The sequence below is a fragment of the Drosophila novamexicana genome, unplaced genomic scaffold (assembly GCF_003285875.2).
Source record: "Drosophila novamexicana strain 15010-1031.04,08,12 unplaced genomic scaffold, DnovRS2.1 tig00000434-arrow-pilon, whole genome shotgun sequence".
Classification (NCBI taxonomy): Eukaryota; Metazoa; Arthropoda; class Insecta; order Diptera; family Drosophilidae; genus Drosophila; species Drosophila novamexicana.
In genome coordinates, this window is record NW_020824802.1 from 3,702,098 (window position 1) to 3,721,343 (window position 19,246).

A 19,246-nucleotide genomic window follows, 5' to 3' on the forward strand; every position below is an offset into this window, starting at 1 on the left:
TCCTGTTTTTTTTAGCAAATTGGGTAAATAATAAGAGCTAGAGCCACCAAACATGATATGTTGCTTCTAGATTATTATATATATGTCAAGTATCTTTTATTATATACCTATCGCCACCTCCCCGCTACCACCCCAGAGCTATAAATCAAGTTAATAACCCAAATTTTATTGCCAACCAACTTAAGCCACAATTTAAACGCAATTGACATTATTCTATGGTACAAGAAGATATACTGTAGAAAATTTCATAAAGATCGGTTAAGAAAAAAACAAAGTTATATGCAACTGCGCAATTGAATGGGGCAGCAGCTTAAAGAATTTCTGTATACATGTACACACATACATTCTTGCGCGTCTGCTTGGCATTCTAACAGCATGGTAATGCTTTTTAAGTTCCTATTTTTATAATAAGTACTTAATTATTGGTGTGGCTGCTAAGTGGAGGCATAGCAAGTGTTGCAGTCTGTCGCGAGTTCGAGCCCTACCGGGGAAAATATGTTTTTTTGCTGGTGGAACCCTGCCAAGGGGTCTTTTTTTTTTTAATTTTTTTTTTGGTGTTGGAATAAGAGAGTTCACGGTATTCCCTAGTCGGGAGCTCCCGACTAGAACCTCTTACTTGTTTTGTATATTATTTTGATGTCTTAATTTGAAGTCAGATTTGAGTTGGGTAGTTATAATAGTACTGCACGCAGCCGTCGGTGTTGTCTCATTTGGTTACTTGACAAAGCAATGGGAATGGAAAGGAAATATATAAGCATGTGTTTGATGTGAACACGAAAATATGTTCTTAAAAATTCTAGTTCATACAATTTCTGGAATTGGCAAGTGCATACAGACCGACGGATCGACGACAGATCGAATGAGCTAATCAAGAGTATATATCTGTTCAAATACATTTGATTTTGCCTGTTATATAAATTAAATAAAGTATACCTTCATATCCTTATATATTTTTAATTGGAGCAATGTGTTTAATAAGATCCAAGAGTCTTTTAAATTAAATTTTAACGACAGAGCAGTAACTTTTATGTCGTGGAAATATTTTTGCTTTGCGGTATGTGGAATAGGATCTTCAAGGTAGATTCGCCCAAATCAAAGGTCCACTCCCTGCGCCATTTATTTGCATCCTGAGCTCCTTCCTGGCAGGACGCACCATTAACATGGCCGTTAAAGACCAAAGGTCGGCTATCAAAGGCATTAAAACAGGTGTTCAACAAGGCAGCATCAACGAATCCTTACAAGCTACAACAAATACAGTGCAGGCAGTGATATTTGAAACTTGGACTGCTAACTAGAACGCCGTCATAAACTGGCAAGTCCGCTTGCGTGACTTTAACGCTTCGCCCAAACAGTTGCCAGGGGCTATGGTCCGATGGATGAGCCATTGAGCACACCTCCACATTCTGGTACTTGCGCGTCCACTTGGACCGACGGCTCATATGGGGGTCCCACATCGCAGCAACAATAGCAAAATGCTTGAGAAGGCTTCAAAAGCTCGAATGGCTACTAAAGCCCCGAATCAAACTGCATATTCACCCCAGCGATCTACCTACGAGGCGAATTATTTAAATATCTCCTTCCACTATTTTGTTAATAATCATATGATCACTTGCAACTATACATTCTTTCCTTATATGTTCGCTTAGTAGAGATCAGAAGGCACTGATCGATTCCAGCGCAAATTAAACATATTTATAATTTATTATTATTTTTTTTTTTTATTATTATTTATTATTTATTAATGGTCGACAAACGAGTATCTTCCTCATTATTCAATAGGTTATACAATATGTAATATAATTATATGCTAAAAGCCTAGTTAAAGAATACAATTTTAAAAATAGCATCACTGACCGATGGAGGTGTTTTATTTGCCATTCCGGCCAGTTGTGCCCCTTTTCACAGCTAATTTTGTCAGTGACGCTATTAGAGCCTACATCTAAGCAGAAGGTTGTAAGTAGGAAAAAATTGTTCTCAAGTAAAATTAAAAATAATCTTAATTTGATATATTAATAAAGAAAATACAATAAATAGGGAAAAAGAAAGTAAGATTGTTAATAAAGTAAAGCAATGTAAGTTAGATAAAGAGTGTTAAGTAGACAGGACAAAGAGAAAAGTAATGGGAAATCACCGACCCGGTGGGGGAAAATTTTTCAGCCTGTCCGGCAAGCTATGCCCCTGCTCATAGCTGGGAATGGTCAGCGACTTCCCGAAGGTATCCTGAAAACAACGATTTTATTAGGGGTAGAGACAGTTCTGTAGAGAAATCGCGATGCAAACTATTATAATTTTTGCATAGCACGCGAAAAGGATTGTTCATAGCGTAGTCTGTTGTGCTCGTAGATAGGAATAAGGGGCGATAATTTCTGATTGGTTTAGCCAGAACAGAGAATTAAAGTCGACCTAGCAGAAAGGAGAATCTATGTCGCCAATAATCAACTTATGTAGAAGGACAACACCGAGAATTGTCCTACGGTTGGTTAACGACGGAAGGTTGAGAAGAAGCAGTCTGCTGGAGTAGGATGGCAACCGAACATTAGGGTCCCAATTTAAGCCTCGTAAGGCAAAAAGCAGAAATTGCTTCTGAACAGATTCAATACGATCCTGGCTGTTGTTATACTGTGGAGACCAGATGCAAGAGCAGTATTCAAGGATAGGGCGAACAAGAGAGATGTACAGAAGTTTTGTTATAAAAGGATCGTTAAACTCTTTAGGCCATCGTTTAATGAATCCAAGTACACCTTTTGCTCATTAACGATGGTTTCTATGTGAAGATTGAAACAGAGTTTAGAATCAAAAATAACGCCTAGATCCTTAACTGTTAGTATACGTTGCAAAGGGATAGTGTCAATTGTAGAACTGACAAGATAAGGTGTAGTACGATTAAATGTCATAAACATACACTTTAAACAATTTAGATGCAATTGATTGGGCGAACACCAAAATTGCATAGCGTTCAAATCGTCTTGCAGACGAGAATGATGTAGAGGATTATTGTATGATAGGAGAAGTTTGAGCATCAGCATACATGAGTACACGGGCATGAGATAAAACAGAGAGGGAGATCATTTATAAATCTATGAATAGATAAGAGCTGATGATCATTGCATTGCAATCTCTAAAGTAGGATGATATACATCCTCAGAAAGAGATGAAGGAGGGGACCTAGACACATTAGAAATAAGGTAGTCGTTAACAAATACAAGGTCAAGTGTTCTAATCAAATGATTAGAAATTGAATTGATTTGAAACAATGAAAGATCAAGCTTGCTGTCTATAAAATCGTGCTGTGCTGAGGAACAAGATAATTTTTGGCAGTAAATATTGACCAAGAGATGTTCGGCAAATTAAAATCACCCAACACCATAAAATAGGTCATCATCACGCGCGTGTGAAGAAACTTCTTTAATACAAGTAATATGTTTCATATAAACTTGAATATCAGAAGAAGGTAGGACATAAGAGCATGTTATATAGATATTCCGTGTAGGAAAAGACACCTTAACTGAGACAATCTCAGCGTCAGTAGGCGTACTAAAACAGAAAAGTTCAGACTGGAGAGTGACTTTAACGGCAATTAACACCCCACCACCTCGAGTCGGCCGATCATTTTTATACAAAATAAAGTTATTAGATAAAATCTTAAAATCAAATATGGTTGAGTTTAACCATGTTTCTGAAAATGCTATTATATCCGAATCGAAGGAAGTGCTGGCCATGAAAAGATTTTTAAGCTTTGGTCAGAAGATGAAGCTAGTTTTTTGGGGCAGAAATGGTACCCTGTATTGAAGGGACTGGAAGGGTGACAGGCTGGTAACGCTTTTGAGGCTTGAACTCGTTAACAATCATGTGTGGAGGCCAAAATTTGGGATCACAAATGATTGGGAACATATCATGTGAAACATTTATTTTGAATGATGATATTTCACGTGGGGTGGAGAAATTAATTTTGGTTATTGACACGCTAGCAGAAGATTTGCTAGCAATATAGGCTCTCAATGACTCAGAAGTGGTGTCCGACGACAGTCGAGACACAAAATCTTGCCTACGAGGGGCAACTACCGTTAAAATAGGCGCTGGTGGAGCTGTAGGTAATACAGGAGTTAGAGGAGCTAAAAAGACACAATGATTGTTTTTAACAATCTGGGCAAAATTGCGCGCAGGTCTACCTTTGCAGCCAGAAGCTGACTGGGCTGAGGCAGTTTGGATAACTGGGACAGGATCAGGTACGGGCTCTACTGGTACTACTACAGACGTTGAAATAGAGGTATATGGACAGTCGCTTGGAGAAGGCGATAAGGACAACATTGGAGATACATCCAAGTTGCTAGGAAGGGATAAGAAAGGCGTAGGTGTCTGAACAGACGTAGAGGGCAATTGCAAAAGTTGAGGCACCAACCGGCGATTGGGTGGGGACTCGAATTTATATTTGGCAAGCAACTCGAAACTGGAGTCAAAATTACTCGAGAGCTGCTTAGCCACATTATTCAATTGTAAGAATTGATTTCTCACAGAATTATACATTCTGGAGAAATCAATTTGCTTGTCGATGCATTCTGGGCACGACCAACGCAAGCCGCCGCATCATATTCTCACACAGCCAGCAATTAACAAATTGGGGCAGTGCAGAATCATCAGCCTGCTTGAACGTGCACGGTTTCTTACAGCACGACATAATTATTAAATGCGTATGCAATTAGCAAGAGCGCAGAGCAAAACGAAAACGGTGCACAAGATAGAGCAAGTAAGCACTCAAAAAACAATTATTCGTACACAAAAAAATTGTTTGGAGCGAAAGGCAATAGAAAAGATTGGCGAGAGCGCGATGCACAAGCAGAAAGTATGCAGCGAACACACGCACAAACAAGTGTATGCACAGGGGAGGACCAAAGCAAAATAATCAAAACAGGCAATAATAACAACACGGAACTGACGCCGCGTTGAATAAATGCAATAAATAACAGACTTGCGCTGCACAAGAAATAACACTTTGCACAGTTTATAAAAGCATTTTAAATAAAGCACCGAAAAATGCAAAATTTTGAAATAAAAAGCAGGATTAAAGCGGAAAAATATATAAAAATCTTGGAGCACAAGTAAAACACGTCAATCACTCTCAACTGGGAACTCTCTCTTAAATCATAAGATTCTTGTGATTAAAGAGGTGGAGATTTTAAGATTAAACTTAAAGGTAAATCAGAAGTTTCTGTAAAATTTGCAATCACACACCATAAAGCCTATACAGCTTAAACAACTTTTATTCGGACAGACAACGAGACTGCAAGACACTCTTTATCCGATGTTCACTGAATGATTATAAAACTTTTGTAAACAACGAAGCTTAGCTATAATTTAATTAACTTAACTTAGGATAATCAAAAGTTTACTGATAACTAATTTGGGTATCTTACCTCTTCACAAAGAGCAAGCATTCGTCGGGTGCTTTCCAAGGACTGCAATAAAATGTTAAGATATTCGTATAAGGTATTTCATTTTATTTCTTTTATATTGAATGTTTTTATAAAGCAAAAATTAAGTGCTTGGAAAATAAACCTAATAATAAACGTAATGTGTGTGAGAATATCTTTGCTTGAATTCATGTGAAGGGTGCTTCACAATTTTCGGAAACTCCATTCCTCCTCGGTATAAATGGGGGTCAAAGATTTGGTGGGGGAAGTTTCGCTTTCAAATTCATTTCAAAAGATCTTTTCCAAAAATCATTTGAGACATATTTCACCCCTTTATCAGAATCCAAGCATCCTCGGTGGGAATGTGATCCGAGATATTTTGGAGGCAGTTATCGATTTTGTTTGATTTCAACCTTATTTTCAAAACCCTATCTAAGAATTTAATGAATACATTTTCAGCTATGCAAATTATTCCACCGGCAATAGTGATAAATTTGCAAAAAAGTGTTGTATGAAATTTATTCGTTTTTCATCTGATCGGCATCAAAATCATTTTCAAAGATCTTTATGAAAATTCATCTGTAACGTTTTTCAGATTCAGATTCGCAAAATCCGCCCCTGGTGGATGATAAATGCAACTTTCAAACTTTTTTCAAAGCCTATATAAAATTCAAATGAATATGTGTCTTAACGATTTTGGATATTCCGCCCGTAACTTTGGTAATTTGGAAGAAAATTTTTATTTTGTGTTAATTATCGTTTTAAGCTCATTTAAAAAAAAAAATAGTTTGATACGTTTACGTAAAGGTAACCACCCTTAGATGAAAATTGCGGGTAAAGGTATTATAAACTAAGGTTATTTTTCTGCTTGACAACTCTTACCACAAGACTCTTCTTCATTGATAACAGCATTGTGTTATTTATTCCATGCACTTCAAACATATTGTTAAGTTGTAAATCGGCCACTAAGGTAGCCACCCCACAGTTCATATTTATAATTATAGGGTATAAACAATGTATAGTATATAAGCATTGTATTAGTAATAGTTGCAGAATCGGGCACACTAAGTGAGCGCGCGCGCGCCAGATGGGCGACAGCGAGACCACGCTTGCACAAACGCGCGCCGCAGCCGCTTCGGCGTCGAAGGGCCGTTAAGGCGTCGCGACAGCTGTACAATGGGACGAATGCAACTCGCGTGCGGTGAAGTGGGGAAAGCATTGAGGTGCGACGTTGGCCTAGCGGGGAAAGCGATCAGCATGTTGATGCTTATCATGCCCTCGATGCTAGCCAACTCATCCTGGTGATGGATTTCTTGGGTGCGATGTGCACTACAATCCGCTGTGGCAATGAAAAGTTGGACCTAGAGACGGTGACGGCATCGGTCGCGGGGTACAGAATGAGAGAAGAGCCAAAAGAAGGACTCACGCGTTGAGAAACGGGTGCGCTCGGCAATCGAGGGAAGAGAATACGAGCGAGGAGTCGAAAGAAGGTCTCTTAGATAATGAAAGGGGAGCACCTGCTTGGCCACAGAGAGAGGATACCAAGAGGGAACCAGAGGAACCAGTCTAGCATCGAAGACGCAGAGTGGCCAGCGGATCTGGATCCGGAACTTAGGGAGTTCCTAGAGTCGGAACTGGTACTCTTCGAGGGGCTGTACGGAGTCTCGCACATCGCGGAGCACCGGATCCGGTTGAAAGATGACAAGCCGTTGAAGCAGAGATACTACTCGAAGAATCCGGACATGCAGAGGGTGATCGACAAACAGGTAGATGAGCTGATCCAGGCAAGTGCCATCGATCCGTCGCGTACTCCGCACAGCTCCCCAATCGTCTTAGTAAAAAAGAAGACCGGCGAGTGGCGCATGTGCATCGACCACAGGCAGCTCAATGCGCATTCCGTTCCGGATGCTTATCCCGCCCCGGATCACCCACATCCTTGAGCGGTTGCGTCACGCCCGGTTCATCTCCACTCTGGATTTGAAGCACAGGTACTGGCAGATACCAATGGCAGCCGATAGTCGGGAATGCACAGCATTCACAGTCCCTGGAAGAGGTCTGTTCCAATGGCGGGTGATGCCATTTGGTTTGCATTCGACATGTGCAATTTTACAACGAGCCTTATACGCAGTAATAGGGCCAGCGATGGAGCCTCATGCGTTTGCCTTCCCAGACGATACCGTGGTAATAGCGGCAACGGGAAACGTACCGATCCAGAGAAGGTGGAGGCGATACCTAATCTGAGGGCCCCGACAATTTGTAAGGAGTTGCGGCAATGTGTCAGGAAGGCGTCATGGTACAGGCGCTTCGTTCTCAACTTCGCGACTCAGCTACTGCCGCTCACAGCGCTCTTAAGGAAGGGTCGGAAATGGGCATTCGAACAAGAACAGGAGGAGGCATTGCGTCAATTGAAGGATAGCTTGACGACTGCCCCTATGTTGGCTTGTCGGACTTTTCCGCCAAATTCGTCTTGCAGACTAACGCGAGCGAGTATGGCCTCGGCGCAGTGCTGACGCAGATGATTGAGGGACAGCAGCGAGTGATAGCGAGCCGGAAGTTGCTGAAAGCTGAGGTGAACTATTCCGCCACCGAGAAAGAATTCCTGCCAATAGTATGGTCGATCCGGAAGTTCCGCTGCTACCTAGAAAAGTATCGGTTCGACGTGATAACGGATCATCTGCCACTCAAGTGGCTCAACTCGATCAATAGCCCTTCACTAAGAATTGCGCGATGGGCATTGGAGCTGCAACAGTTCCAATTTGATGTTCGAGGTTGGCAGAGAGATAATACTGGCCGCGCATGTTCCGTGACGCCGCCAAGTACGTAAAGTGCTCCAATATCTGCTGCAGTACTCTGTGCCAATATTGTCGGACCCCTTTCGGGTCGTCAAATTCATGTCCCCTAATATTGTGCGCCTAGTGAGGACAGGCGAACGAAAGATCGCAGCTGAAAGCGTTTTACCAAGAGATGACCGAATACCTAACTGAATAACCGTAGAATAAGTTAAGAATAGATAGAGTAGATACTATATAGTAAATGCTGCACTGCTAGGGCAGGGAATAACATGCGCAATGGATAGGCGATAAGTTAGTTGAAGACCCAGAAGTCGTCGCCATAAACGCCGCCGAGGAAGCGACGGTATCAACGGTATTAGATAAGAGCGCAAAAGTATAAAGAACGGGGCGGGAAGACTCATCTTGATTTTCTGGAGCAATCCATCTATCCAGACTTGGTCGAAGGCCTTCTTAACGTCTACAAAGACTCCACAGCAATAGTCTTTGTCGTCGTAAGCCTTGACAATATGGTTTATTACACTGTGAACCTATTCAACAGCGCCATGCCCAGCGCTGAACCCAAATTGATGATCAGGAAGGATGACCGTTTGATCCATAAGCCTAGCAAGTCGGGCGACAATCAGCCTTTTTCAAACCTTTCACAAGGTAGGCAGGAGACTGATCGGCCAATATGACTCAGGGTCCGGCTTGCCCGACTTATGGATCATATGGATCCTTCTTAATATGGCGCTGAAGATCAACGTTATAAAAAAACCCGTTGCTTTAGCCCTGGGAAGGGGTTTGACGACGTTGATCACCTCCTCCACGCGGAAGGGGCCGATAGGTGGTGACATCCGAAGCGGAGTCTCCAATGCTCGGGTAGTCTTAGCGAGCTCTTCAGGGGAGGCCAAATCGAAAGGTGTGTACCGTTCCTCCAGGTGGCTGGCGAAGGTATCAGCTTGCCCTTCGTCTATAAGGCAGTATTTTCCATTGTGGGGAAGAAGGCGAACGGTTCTTCACGCTTGGCGCTTCAGGTTTTTAGTTGCTCGCCAGAGCGTGTATCCTGAGTCATGAGTACAGTCCATGCTCTCCAACCTTCTGGAGAAGGATGCGTCCTTGTGTGTGCGAAGGGCCTTGAGTTGCCGCCACTCCGCCATGTTCCACGGATGCGGAGTCGTCTGGAACCTGAGTCTGCACCGCCTCTTGATCCTGAGCAGGTTGGCTATATCTGCGGGCAGTCCGTTGCCAGCACTATCCAGCCGCCTGACAACTGCTGCGAGAATCATTGCGTTGACCAGCTCAATGCAGCTCTCCAGTCCAGTGCTGATTTTGGTGTGTAGGTGAATACTTTCACTCATCTGTCTCTGGAAGAAACCGAGATCAGTGCGTGCGTTGCCTCGGTATTTCGCTGGAAGATCCCAATCGTCAGCGACTGAGAGGAGCTGGTCAGGGACTCCCTGGTAGATGGCGAAGTCTATGCAAGACGGTATGCCTCTGCTGCCGTACGGGTATCTTGTGGGAAAACCTGTGACCAGTACCATCGCTTGACGATGTGCTAGGCTGTTAGCTAGTTGAAGGCCACGGGTATTGCTGCTATTTGCGCCCTACAATCAGTGATGTGCGTTCCAGTCGCCTCCCACTATATATCTGCTTCCAGCCGAGTTGAATATGACGTTGAAGGCATAAGTCTACTCAATTGGCCTGTAATAGAATGCTCTAAAGTCCACGCTACCAGCATCAGTGGAGACTTTCACCGTCGAATATTACAAGTTACTCTGGACGAGGACAGCTCAGCAGCCACTAGCTGAGCAATTTATAGTCCACTGTACAGGGTACGCCTCGAAGCCAAAGGTTCCGGGGAAAGTAGGACCGTTGGTTCCTACTTCTGACAGCAGAATTATTCCAATAGCGTGTTTTTGCACTTTACCTGAAATGCCATTGGCATTCCAGATTAACACTTTCAGTGGAGTGTTCGTTTGGATAGCAACACGGTGAAAAGGGTAAGGATTTGCTGATGTATTTCTGCCATCCTCTCGACAGCTCGGCTCATGTCCTTGATGGCAGAGGAAAATCCTTCCCCGCTTCCAGATGTCTGCTGTTGGTGTTCTTGCGCAGTCAGCCTTCAGTCCTTCAACTTATTCAGTGGGTGCTGTAATGGGGAAGTCATTAGGTGTAGGCCCATGAACTTTATTATTGCGGCTTCGGTTACTCCTGGCAACTATGGCTTTGCACCACGTCCTGGTTTCTTCGTGCAGTCTCCACCTTGACCACCTGCTTGCACAGCTTCCTGATGGAACGAGCCTTGTTGTTGGCCGCCGGCTTCAAGTTAATGAAGTGGATGTTCATGGGCTCCTTGGTGGCTTTTCTGTTCGGATTGTGGAGAGCGGTATGGCCCTGGCTCCGCAGGTCGTTGATGAGATCTCGGTTGATGACTATGACCTTTGATGGCTATGCAGTAGGGCTTCTCCTCCTGCAGCTGGTATGAATAGAATTTGATTTTTTGTTCGTCCAGCTTCTTTATGATGGACCATCATAAGGGCATCATGAGGGCACATCATTGGCTTGAAGTCGCATTGTCCGACCTAGCTTGGACTTGTTGGTCGGGTTGTCCATGTCCACTACTTCAGATAGTATGAGCCACACGTCGTTGATGCCATCAATGTCATTTAGGACGATGTGGGGTGGCTTATTTCTTCCAGTGGGGGCATTGTTGTTGACCCTTTCTTCGGGCACGGAGGAGCTGGTGCTGGCATGGGCGACGGCTTTGGGCTGGCTGCAGCCCTCAACCTGAGGTAAGTTCTCTTCTTGGGCTGAGCTTATCTGCCTCAGACTCATCAGTCTCCATGTCTTCATCGTTTTCGTGTGGCGCCAAGAGAGCATATCTATTGGCTGTATGTATTTGAACTGGACTGGTGTCAACTTGGCATTTATTAGTTTTACTATTCTCCTCATACATTTTTGCAAAATCTTATTTACATCGGACTATGATGCATTAGGAAAGAAAATAATTCAAATGGCAATTAACTATCGACATTTGTATTAAATAACAACAAATGATAAATATCACATACCAGTCATGGATGAAATATTGGATGAATTAGGTAAATTCCAATTCTTCACTACCATGGACCTTGCCAAAGGTTTTCACCATATCCAAATAGAAACAAGTAAGTGGGACGAGTCGGGAGCTCCCGACTAGGTGATACCCTGAACCCTCTTCTTCCAACATCAAATAAGTATATATATTCTATTTTAGAAGCTATATGTCAAGTTTCGTGACTCTAGCTCTTATTATTTACCAAAATTGCCCAAAAAACAGTATATCGATATCGATTTTTATCGATTGCTTGGAAACGGAATAAGTTATCGATTATCGGAACCCAACTCAATCTGCGCGGGACCTAGGAGCATCTGCATCTAAAATTTTAAGTCTCTAGCTCTAATAGGTTCTAAAATCCTTGCGTTCATACATACGGACGGACGGACGGACGGACAGAAAGACGGACATGGCTGGATCGACTCGGCGATTGATGCTGATCAAGAATATATATACTTTATGGGGTCGGAGAAGCTTCCTTCTGCCTGTTACATACATTTGGATTTTGCACAAATACAATATACCCTTCTACCCATTTTTAATGGGTGCAGGGTATAAAAACTCAGTAGCCAAAACAGTATTTTTAACCAAAAATGGACATTAAGAGTAATGCAATTATGGTTAAAAAATACCCCGGAAACTTTTAAAATTTGAATGAATAATCTTTTAGAAGACGATATAAAAATGTATTCCACTTCACTTGTTAAACACAGCTTGTCTCTACATAAAGGTTTTGCGAAACTAAGAGAAGCAAGTCTTACACTACAACTCGACAAATGCGATTTCATGAAAAAGGAACCAGTATTTTTAGTTCATATTATAACCACTGAAGGCATAAAGCCCATCAAAACAGATAAGAACATTCCTAGGACGGTTTTTACCTTAAAATTATCCCCAGCTTCGCCAAGCCAAGCCAATGATACTAAAATTGAACAAATAAGAGGCTCTAGTCAGGAGTTCCCGCCTATGGGATACGCTGGACCGTCCAATTCAGCTCGCGCTACGAGCTCATTTGCATATATATTATAGGACTTGAACCCGTGCCAACCGCACTACTGGCCACCGTCCACTCAAAAGCCATGCCAACAACTTATTTTCTCTGCGAAAAATATGCGATTACAATAGCAATACATAAACACAGCTCAGAAAACAATACAATCGCAATGGCAGTGCTGTTGATAGAACTTTGCATCCAGAGTTCGCAAATTTCGGTCCTCACTTTCTGGTTGTCTGCAAAAAAACGGGTTATTTTCGACAGAATCAATAGCGGCAAAAGAGAACACCTGCATTTAGTTTTCTATGCACCAGACACTGGGTCCGAGCAAAAACACTTTTCGTTCTTTTTTTTTCCCACATGTTCTTCCACGACCACTGAACAGAAAAAAAACTGCCAGAGTGTCTTTTGTGGATATGCATGTTTTTGTTGTTTTTTTTCTTTTCTATTAATTATTGAATGGGTGTTTGCTTATAGCTTTTAATATATACATGTATATATATACATGTCTCTCACTCTCTCGCTCTAGCTATCAATGATATCGTCTCACGACAACAACAAAAAAGACACTTTTCGCTTCCACTTTCCAGACACTTATTTTCTGTGCGATCGGTCGAATGTGTTCTGTTAAGATGTTACAGTTAGACAGAACAGTATGTATTGATCAAGCAAAAGCACGAACAGTGTACAAAAGCGCAACGAAAAAAAGTGTTCTATGGAGAGCGAAACCGAAACTGCTTCGTTTTTTTGTGTGCAGATCGCATTGAAAATAAGTGTTGATTGTTATCTGCGACCTCTGCTCGCATCAACTAATTGTGCTTCTATTATTTCGCTGTGGTAGTGGTATTAGTCATTTCTTTAAACATTTTAATAGCCTGAATGGGTAAAAAGGGTATATTGTATTTGTGCAAAATGCAAACGTATGTAACAGGCAGAAGGAAGCATCTCCGACCCCATAAAGCATATATATTCTTGATCAGCATCAATAGCCGAGTCGATCTAGCCATGTCCGCCTGTCTGTCCGTCCGCCTGTCTGTCCGTCCGTCCGTCCGACCTTCCTTCCGTATGTATGAACGCAAGGATCTGAGAACCTATAAGAGCTAGAGACTTTAAGTTTCCGATAATCGATAACTTACTCCGTTTCCAAGCAATCGATAAAAATCGATATCGACATCCTGTTTTTTGAGCAAATTGGGTAAATAATGAGAGATAGAGTCACCAAACTTGGCATGTAGCTTCTAAAATAGAATATATATTCATTTGATGAAGGAAGAAGAGGGTTCAGGGTATTCCCTAGTCGGGAGCTCCCGACTAGAGCCTCTTACTTGTTTTTTTTGCTGGTGTGGCTGTTGAGTAGAGTCGACAGCATGTAATGCGGTCAGTTGCGAGTTCGAACCCTGCCAAGGGAACTATTTTTTATACCCTGAACCCATTGAAAATGGGTAAAAAGGGTATATTGTATTTGTGCAAAATCCAAATGTATGTAACAGGCAGAAGGAAGCATCTCCGACCCCATAAAGTATATATATTCTTGATCAGCATTACTAGCCGAGTCGATCTAGCCATGTCCGTCTGTCTGTCGGTCCGTCCGCCCGTGCGTCCGTCCGTCCGTATGTATGAACGCAAGGATCTCAGAACCTATAAGAGGTGGAGGTTTGAAATTTTATTTGTAGGTGCTCCTAGTGCCTGCGCAGATCGACTTTGTTTCTGATAATCGATAACTTACTCCCTTTCCAAGCAATCGATAATAACCGATATCGACATCCTGTTTTTTGAGCAATTTTGGTAAATAATTAGAGCTAGAGTCACCAAACTTGACATATAGCTTCTAAAATAGAATATATATATTCATTTGATGTTGGAAGAAGAGGGTTCAGGGTATTCCCTAGTCGGGAGCTCCCGGCTAGAACCTCTTACTTGTTTTTATTATTCTTGTGGAAATATTTAGTTGTTCGACTTCATTATTGTTGCTATTGATAAATTTGTCTGTTATATTACTTAATTGGTGATACCGTTATATATCTTTATATATCTATACGACTTTCTTTAACCTCTTGAGCACTATTTATGGTTTTTACTATTCTGCTAGGGGTTTTTCTCAACACATTTACTTCTAACTTTATTGTAGATAGTGCATCTGCGACATAACTTTCTTTGTCTGACATATATTTGATATGGTAATCAAACTCATTTAGCTTAATTCGCCATCTATGATCTTTCATGTTTGCTTCTTTCATATTATTAGGCCAAACTTATGACCTGTGATCACTACGGAACTCGAATCTTCTGTCAAAAAGATACGACCTGAAGTAATTTCATGCTTGTTAAGAGTTCTGCTGGCATCGCAGACTGGACTATGGTCTTGTGATAACCCAGCGCCTCTAGCGAGAAGGGTTTTTCGAAGTTTGGAAAAATGATTATATAAATTCTATAGGATCGGACATAATTAATAATTCATATTTTTTTAATGATGATCTCTATTCAACATTTTTGCTGTCAATTGTTGCACCTTTTGTAAAAGGGGTATGATGTGTTTGTGCAAATGAATGTAGAAGGCAGAAGGAAGCATCTCTGACCCCATAAAATTTATATATTCTTGATCAGCATCAATAGCCGAGTCGATCTAGCCATGTCCGTCTGTCTGTCCGTCCGTCCGTTAGTCTATCCGTATATATAAGAGAAAGGATCTAAGAACATATAAGAGCTAGAGACTTTAAATTTGTAAAATGAACATATGTCGTCCTAGGGGTTTTACGAGTTTGTTTCCCATAGTCGATAACTTGCACCGTTTTCAAGCAATCGATTTCGAATTCCGGTTCCTTGACCAATTATCGTAAATCAATAAGAGCTAGAGTCACCAAATTTGACAAGTACCAAGTATCTTCAAGTTTCGATTATTATGCTGCCTGACGTATCTATGTATTGTATGGTTAGTACTAATACTTACGTAAACGAATTTATAAAAGAATATATATGCACAAAGAAAAATTTAATATATTTTCCTTATATTGCAATCTGCTTATATCGAAATCGTCGGTCCGAATAACATAACTAAAGTTATGAGATCAACCAATAAACTAATAGACATACGAACATATGTAGACTTCAAGAAAATTACTATCAAGACTCACAGAAACCCTTTACACCCAGGCATAGAGAAACTTACTAACACATTCAAAGAAAACCAGTGTATAAATATTACTTTCCAGATTATCAAAACACAATCAATGAATGCGAAATACCAAATAACTAATTGAACTAACTCCAAAAGTTTTTAATCCCAGAGACAACGTCGTCATAGAGTTTAAAATGATCGATATCAAACAATTTCTCTCTTGCATAGATATATAATCAAAATACGCCACTCTAAAAGAAGTCAGTGGTAGAGACTGGTACAAAAACAAAAGAGCCATAATCAACATTTTTAACGACATGGGAGAACCGTAAGAAATCAAACAAAGGTTCGGCTTTCATGTGCGCTGCCTTACAACTATGAACCCAGAAGGTGTAATCTCTATATATAAAATTGTTTGTCCTGACTGACTGACTGATTGGCGATCAGCCCAAGCCGTAAGAGCTACTTAGGAATCTGAAGTTAGCAGTTTCACTGTAGTTAGCTTATGTGGTAATGGTGCACGTTAAGACGGGGTTTCGGGAAATTCCACCCGCCAGGGTGAAAAAATAGCTAAACACGTTTGTATGAAACTTTTTTGTTTACCATTTCAAAGATCTTTGTTCAATTTCCTCTTCGGTGGAAATGGGGGTCAACGATTTAGTGGGTGACGTTTCGCGCTTAAATTCATTTCCAAGGATCTATAAGAAAAATCATTTGAGACGTATTTCACATTTTTCGCAGAATCAAAGCATCCTCGGTAAAAAGTGCGATTCTAAGATGTTTTCGTTCAGTTTCTAGTTTTGTCCGATTCGCTTCAAATTTATTTTCAGAGCTCTACAAAAGAACTTAAAGAATGCGTGTTTTATGGATTTGGGAAATTCCACCCACATCAGTGGTTAATTAGTGAAAAACGTTTGTATGAGAGTATTTTGCTAAACATCCGATCGGCCTCAAACTCATTTTCAAAGGTCTTTGTTCAAATTAATTTGAGGGGTGTTTCACACTTTTCGTAAAATCCATTCCTCCTTAGTGGAAATGGGAGTCAAAGATTTGGTGGGTGGTCTTTCGCCCTCAAATTCATTTCCATGGTTCTACATAAAAATTATTTGAGGCGTGTTTCACATTTTTCGCAAAATCTAAACTTCTTCGGTGGAAAGTGAATTTTAAAGATTTCCGATTCGCATCAAACCTTTGAAAATAATGAATACGTGTTTCAGCGATTCGGGAAATTAAACTCGCAACAGTGGTAAAATGACTTGAAACGTATGTATGAAAGTAGTTTGTTTACCGTCCGCACAGTTTCAAAATCATTTTCAAAGCTTTTTGAGAATATTGATTTTATACCATATCTGCCACGTGTAAAGCCGGACTATACCCGCAAGTTATCAATATAACAACAAGCAAAATGGAATTTCTTATGTTAGGATATTTTATAAGACGTTAAACGAAAAACTTAGGGCTATGAACAGTGATTGCAATACCAATAATTAAATACCAATAACTACATATGAAACGATTCTTTATACATACAATCACAAAACCACACATACAACTGGCACGAAGCCAGCTGACATAATTATATTCGCAGGAACCCCTGCATATAACATACAACTAAATAACAGCAACAAAATACATAAGTTAAACGAAAATGGTAATAATTTCGAAATAAATAGTAAGTATTAACAGTCTCCTTTAGTGAGATCAAAAATCGCGTTCCCGACTAGGGAATACCCTGAACCCTCTGATTCCAACACCGAATGCAGATCACGCTTCGCGCTCATTTGTAGTAATAATGATAAATTAAAAATGAAAAAAAAAGTTCCCTTGGCAGGGTTCGAACTCGCAAATAACCTCATTACTTGCTGCCGACTCTACTCCACAACCACACCAGCCAAAAACAAAACAAGTAAATTCCTCGTTAGGACTCGAACTCAAGACAGACCGCACCACTTACCCCGCCTCTACTCAAAAGCCACACCAAATATTAAGTCATAATGAGAAAAAACCATTAAAAATAGCAGCACAGAAAACAATACAATCGCAATTGCAATGCTGTTGATAGAATTCGAAGCAGACGCGTATGAATGTGTGTGCTTACATGTATACAGAAATTCTTGGAATTTGTATATGTTGCTTAAATTGGTGGGCAATACAAGTTGGGTTATTAACTTGATTTATAGCTATGAGGTTGTAGCGGGGATATGGCGATAGGTATAAAATGAAAAATGCTTAATGAGATCCTTGCGTTCATATATACGGACAGACGTTTGGGCGGACAGTCGGGCAGACAAACGGACATGGCTAGATCGACTCGGCTGTTGATGCTGATCAAGAATATATATAACTTATGAGGCCAGAGATGCTTCCCTCTGCCACTTACATACTTTTGCACAAAAACATTATATCCTTTTTACCCCTTTTCGATGGGTTCAGGTAATAACAAGTAAGAGTGCTCTAGTCGGGGGTGCCCGACTTGAAAATACCCTGAACCCAAGAATACGAGCCCAAAAATACTTATTTATTTTTTATTTACTTATTTATATTCATAAAATAATTTAACATATTTTAATTATATAAGATAATATATATAAACTTAATTAACCCTATCCTGAACGCTTAGAGAGATACCACTGTGGTAACTATACACTGTCTCGAGTGTCCTAGCGCTAACTTCCTCATTTGAAAAATTTGAAAAAGCCTAAAAAATTTGAGAATAATAGACACCTAAGTCCCTTCCTGAGCAATTCATCGTAAAGGCTCCCACATCAATCAAATTTGCTCAAGCATAAATTGAAATCTCCTAAGATTATGCACCTGTCCCTTAAAATTGAATGTTGCTGAAATAAAAAAAAATTATGTTTAAAACGAACCATGACGCTCTTTTGTAAACAACTAAAAAGCCTACAGACTTATAATAAAATATTGCATACGACTGACCAAGATATTTTCCTACCGCTTAAGCAATATAAATGACAATTCCCCTCTTAGGACGCACTGCATTAGATGTTACCTCGCAATTAAGACGGACAACAATAGTACACCCTGGAATGTCAACATTTTCATTTGAGTATGTTGAGGCCTCAACGAAACATAGAACAGAAGATTGAAGCATTAACTTATCTGATCGAATATCTGCAATATGACAGTGAATGCTTTTGTTATTATGAAAGAAAATGTCTAGGGCGGAACTGTTAACTAAGAGATCATAATGTGTTCGAAGTAGTTTTCCGCAATTTCTCTATCTCATGATGGACCTATTGAAAATCCAACGGTCAACTACTGATAATAACTGTCGTAGATCTCCGAAAACTATCACAGAAATACCACCGAATGGAAAAGTATTTCTTAAAATTTGTTTTAAACGGGAGTTCAACTGGGAAAACATTTCGTAGTTTACCAAAGATTTTTCATTTTTAATAATAAGTTAAGGGTCTATTAACCTTGAATGCAAAGTACTTACTAAATCATTAAAAAAAAAACCATTAAAAACCCTTAAATCGAAACCGGATTAATGAACTGGTAAGGAAAGCATGGAATGTAGTGTTGAGCCACTGATTACGAAAGCAGCTTTACCTGTTGGAGCACACAAAAGTATATTAGGAGAAGTTGGATCACTTCTTGGCCTACTATTGTACATTACGGACAAAGATTTAAAAAGGGCTAAAATAAGTCGGCTCTTGACTATATCTGCTAAACTTTCGGCTGAAACTATAGCTGGAAGTTTTATTAATCGGTCATTGTCATCTCTTGAACCTAGATTCTCGTCATTTCCATTTATGTTTAAGACATTTAAACATATACTATTTCTAGATTTTCAACATTTTCTTCATATTCTGCCTGCACTGCATTTTCAAGAGCTGA

At 40.5% G+C, this 19,246-nt stretch overlaps 1 protein-coding gene across 3 annotated transcripts in view; it reads right to left on the minus strand.

Moving 5' to 3' along the window:
• The window catches only part of LOC115760392 (synaptosomal-associated protein 25), a 298,733-nt gene that overhangs the window by 228,329 nt on the left and 51,158 nt on the right, over positions 1 to 19,246 (minus strand). For all 3 annotated transcript variants that reach the window (XM_030701690.1, XM_030701692.1, XM_030701689.1), the window contains exon 3: positions 5,412 to 5,453. In XM_030701690.1, the coding sequence (XP_030557550.1) occupies positions 5,412 to 5,453 (42 nt within the window). The remainder of the gene's footprint in view (positions 1 to 5,411; positions 5,454 to 19,246) is intronic.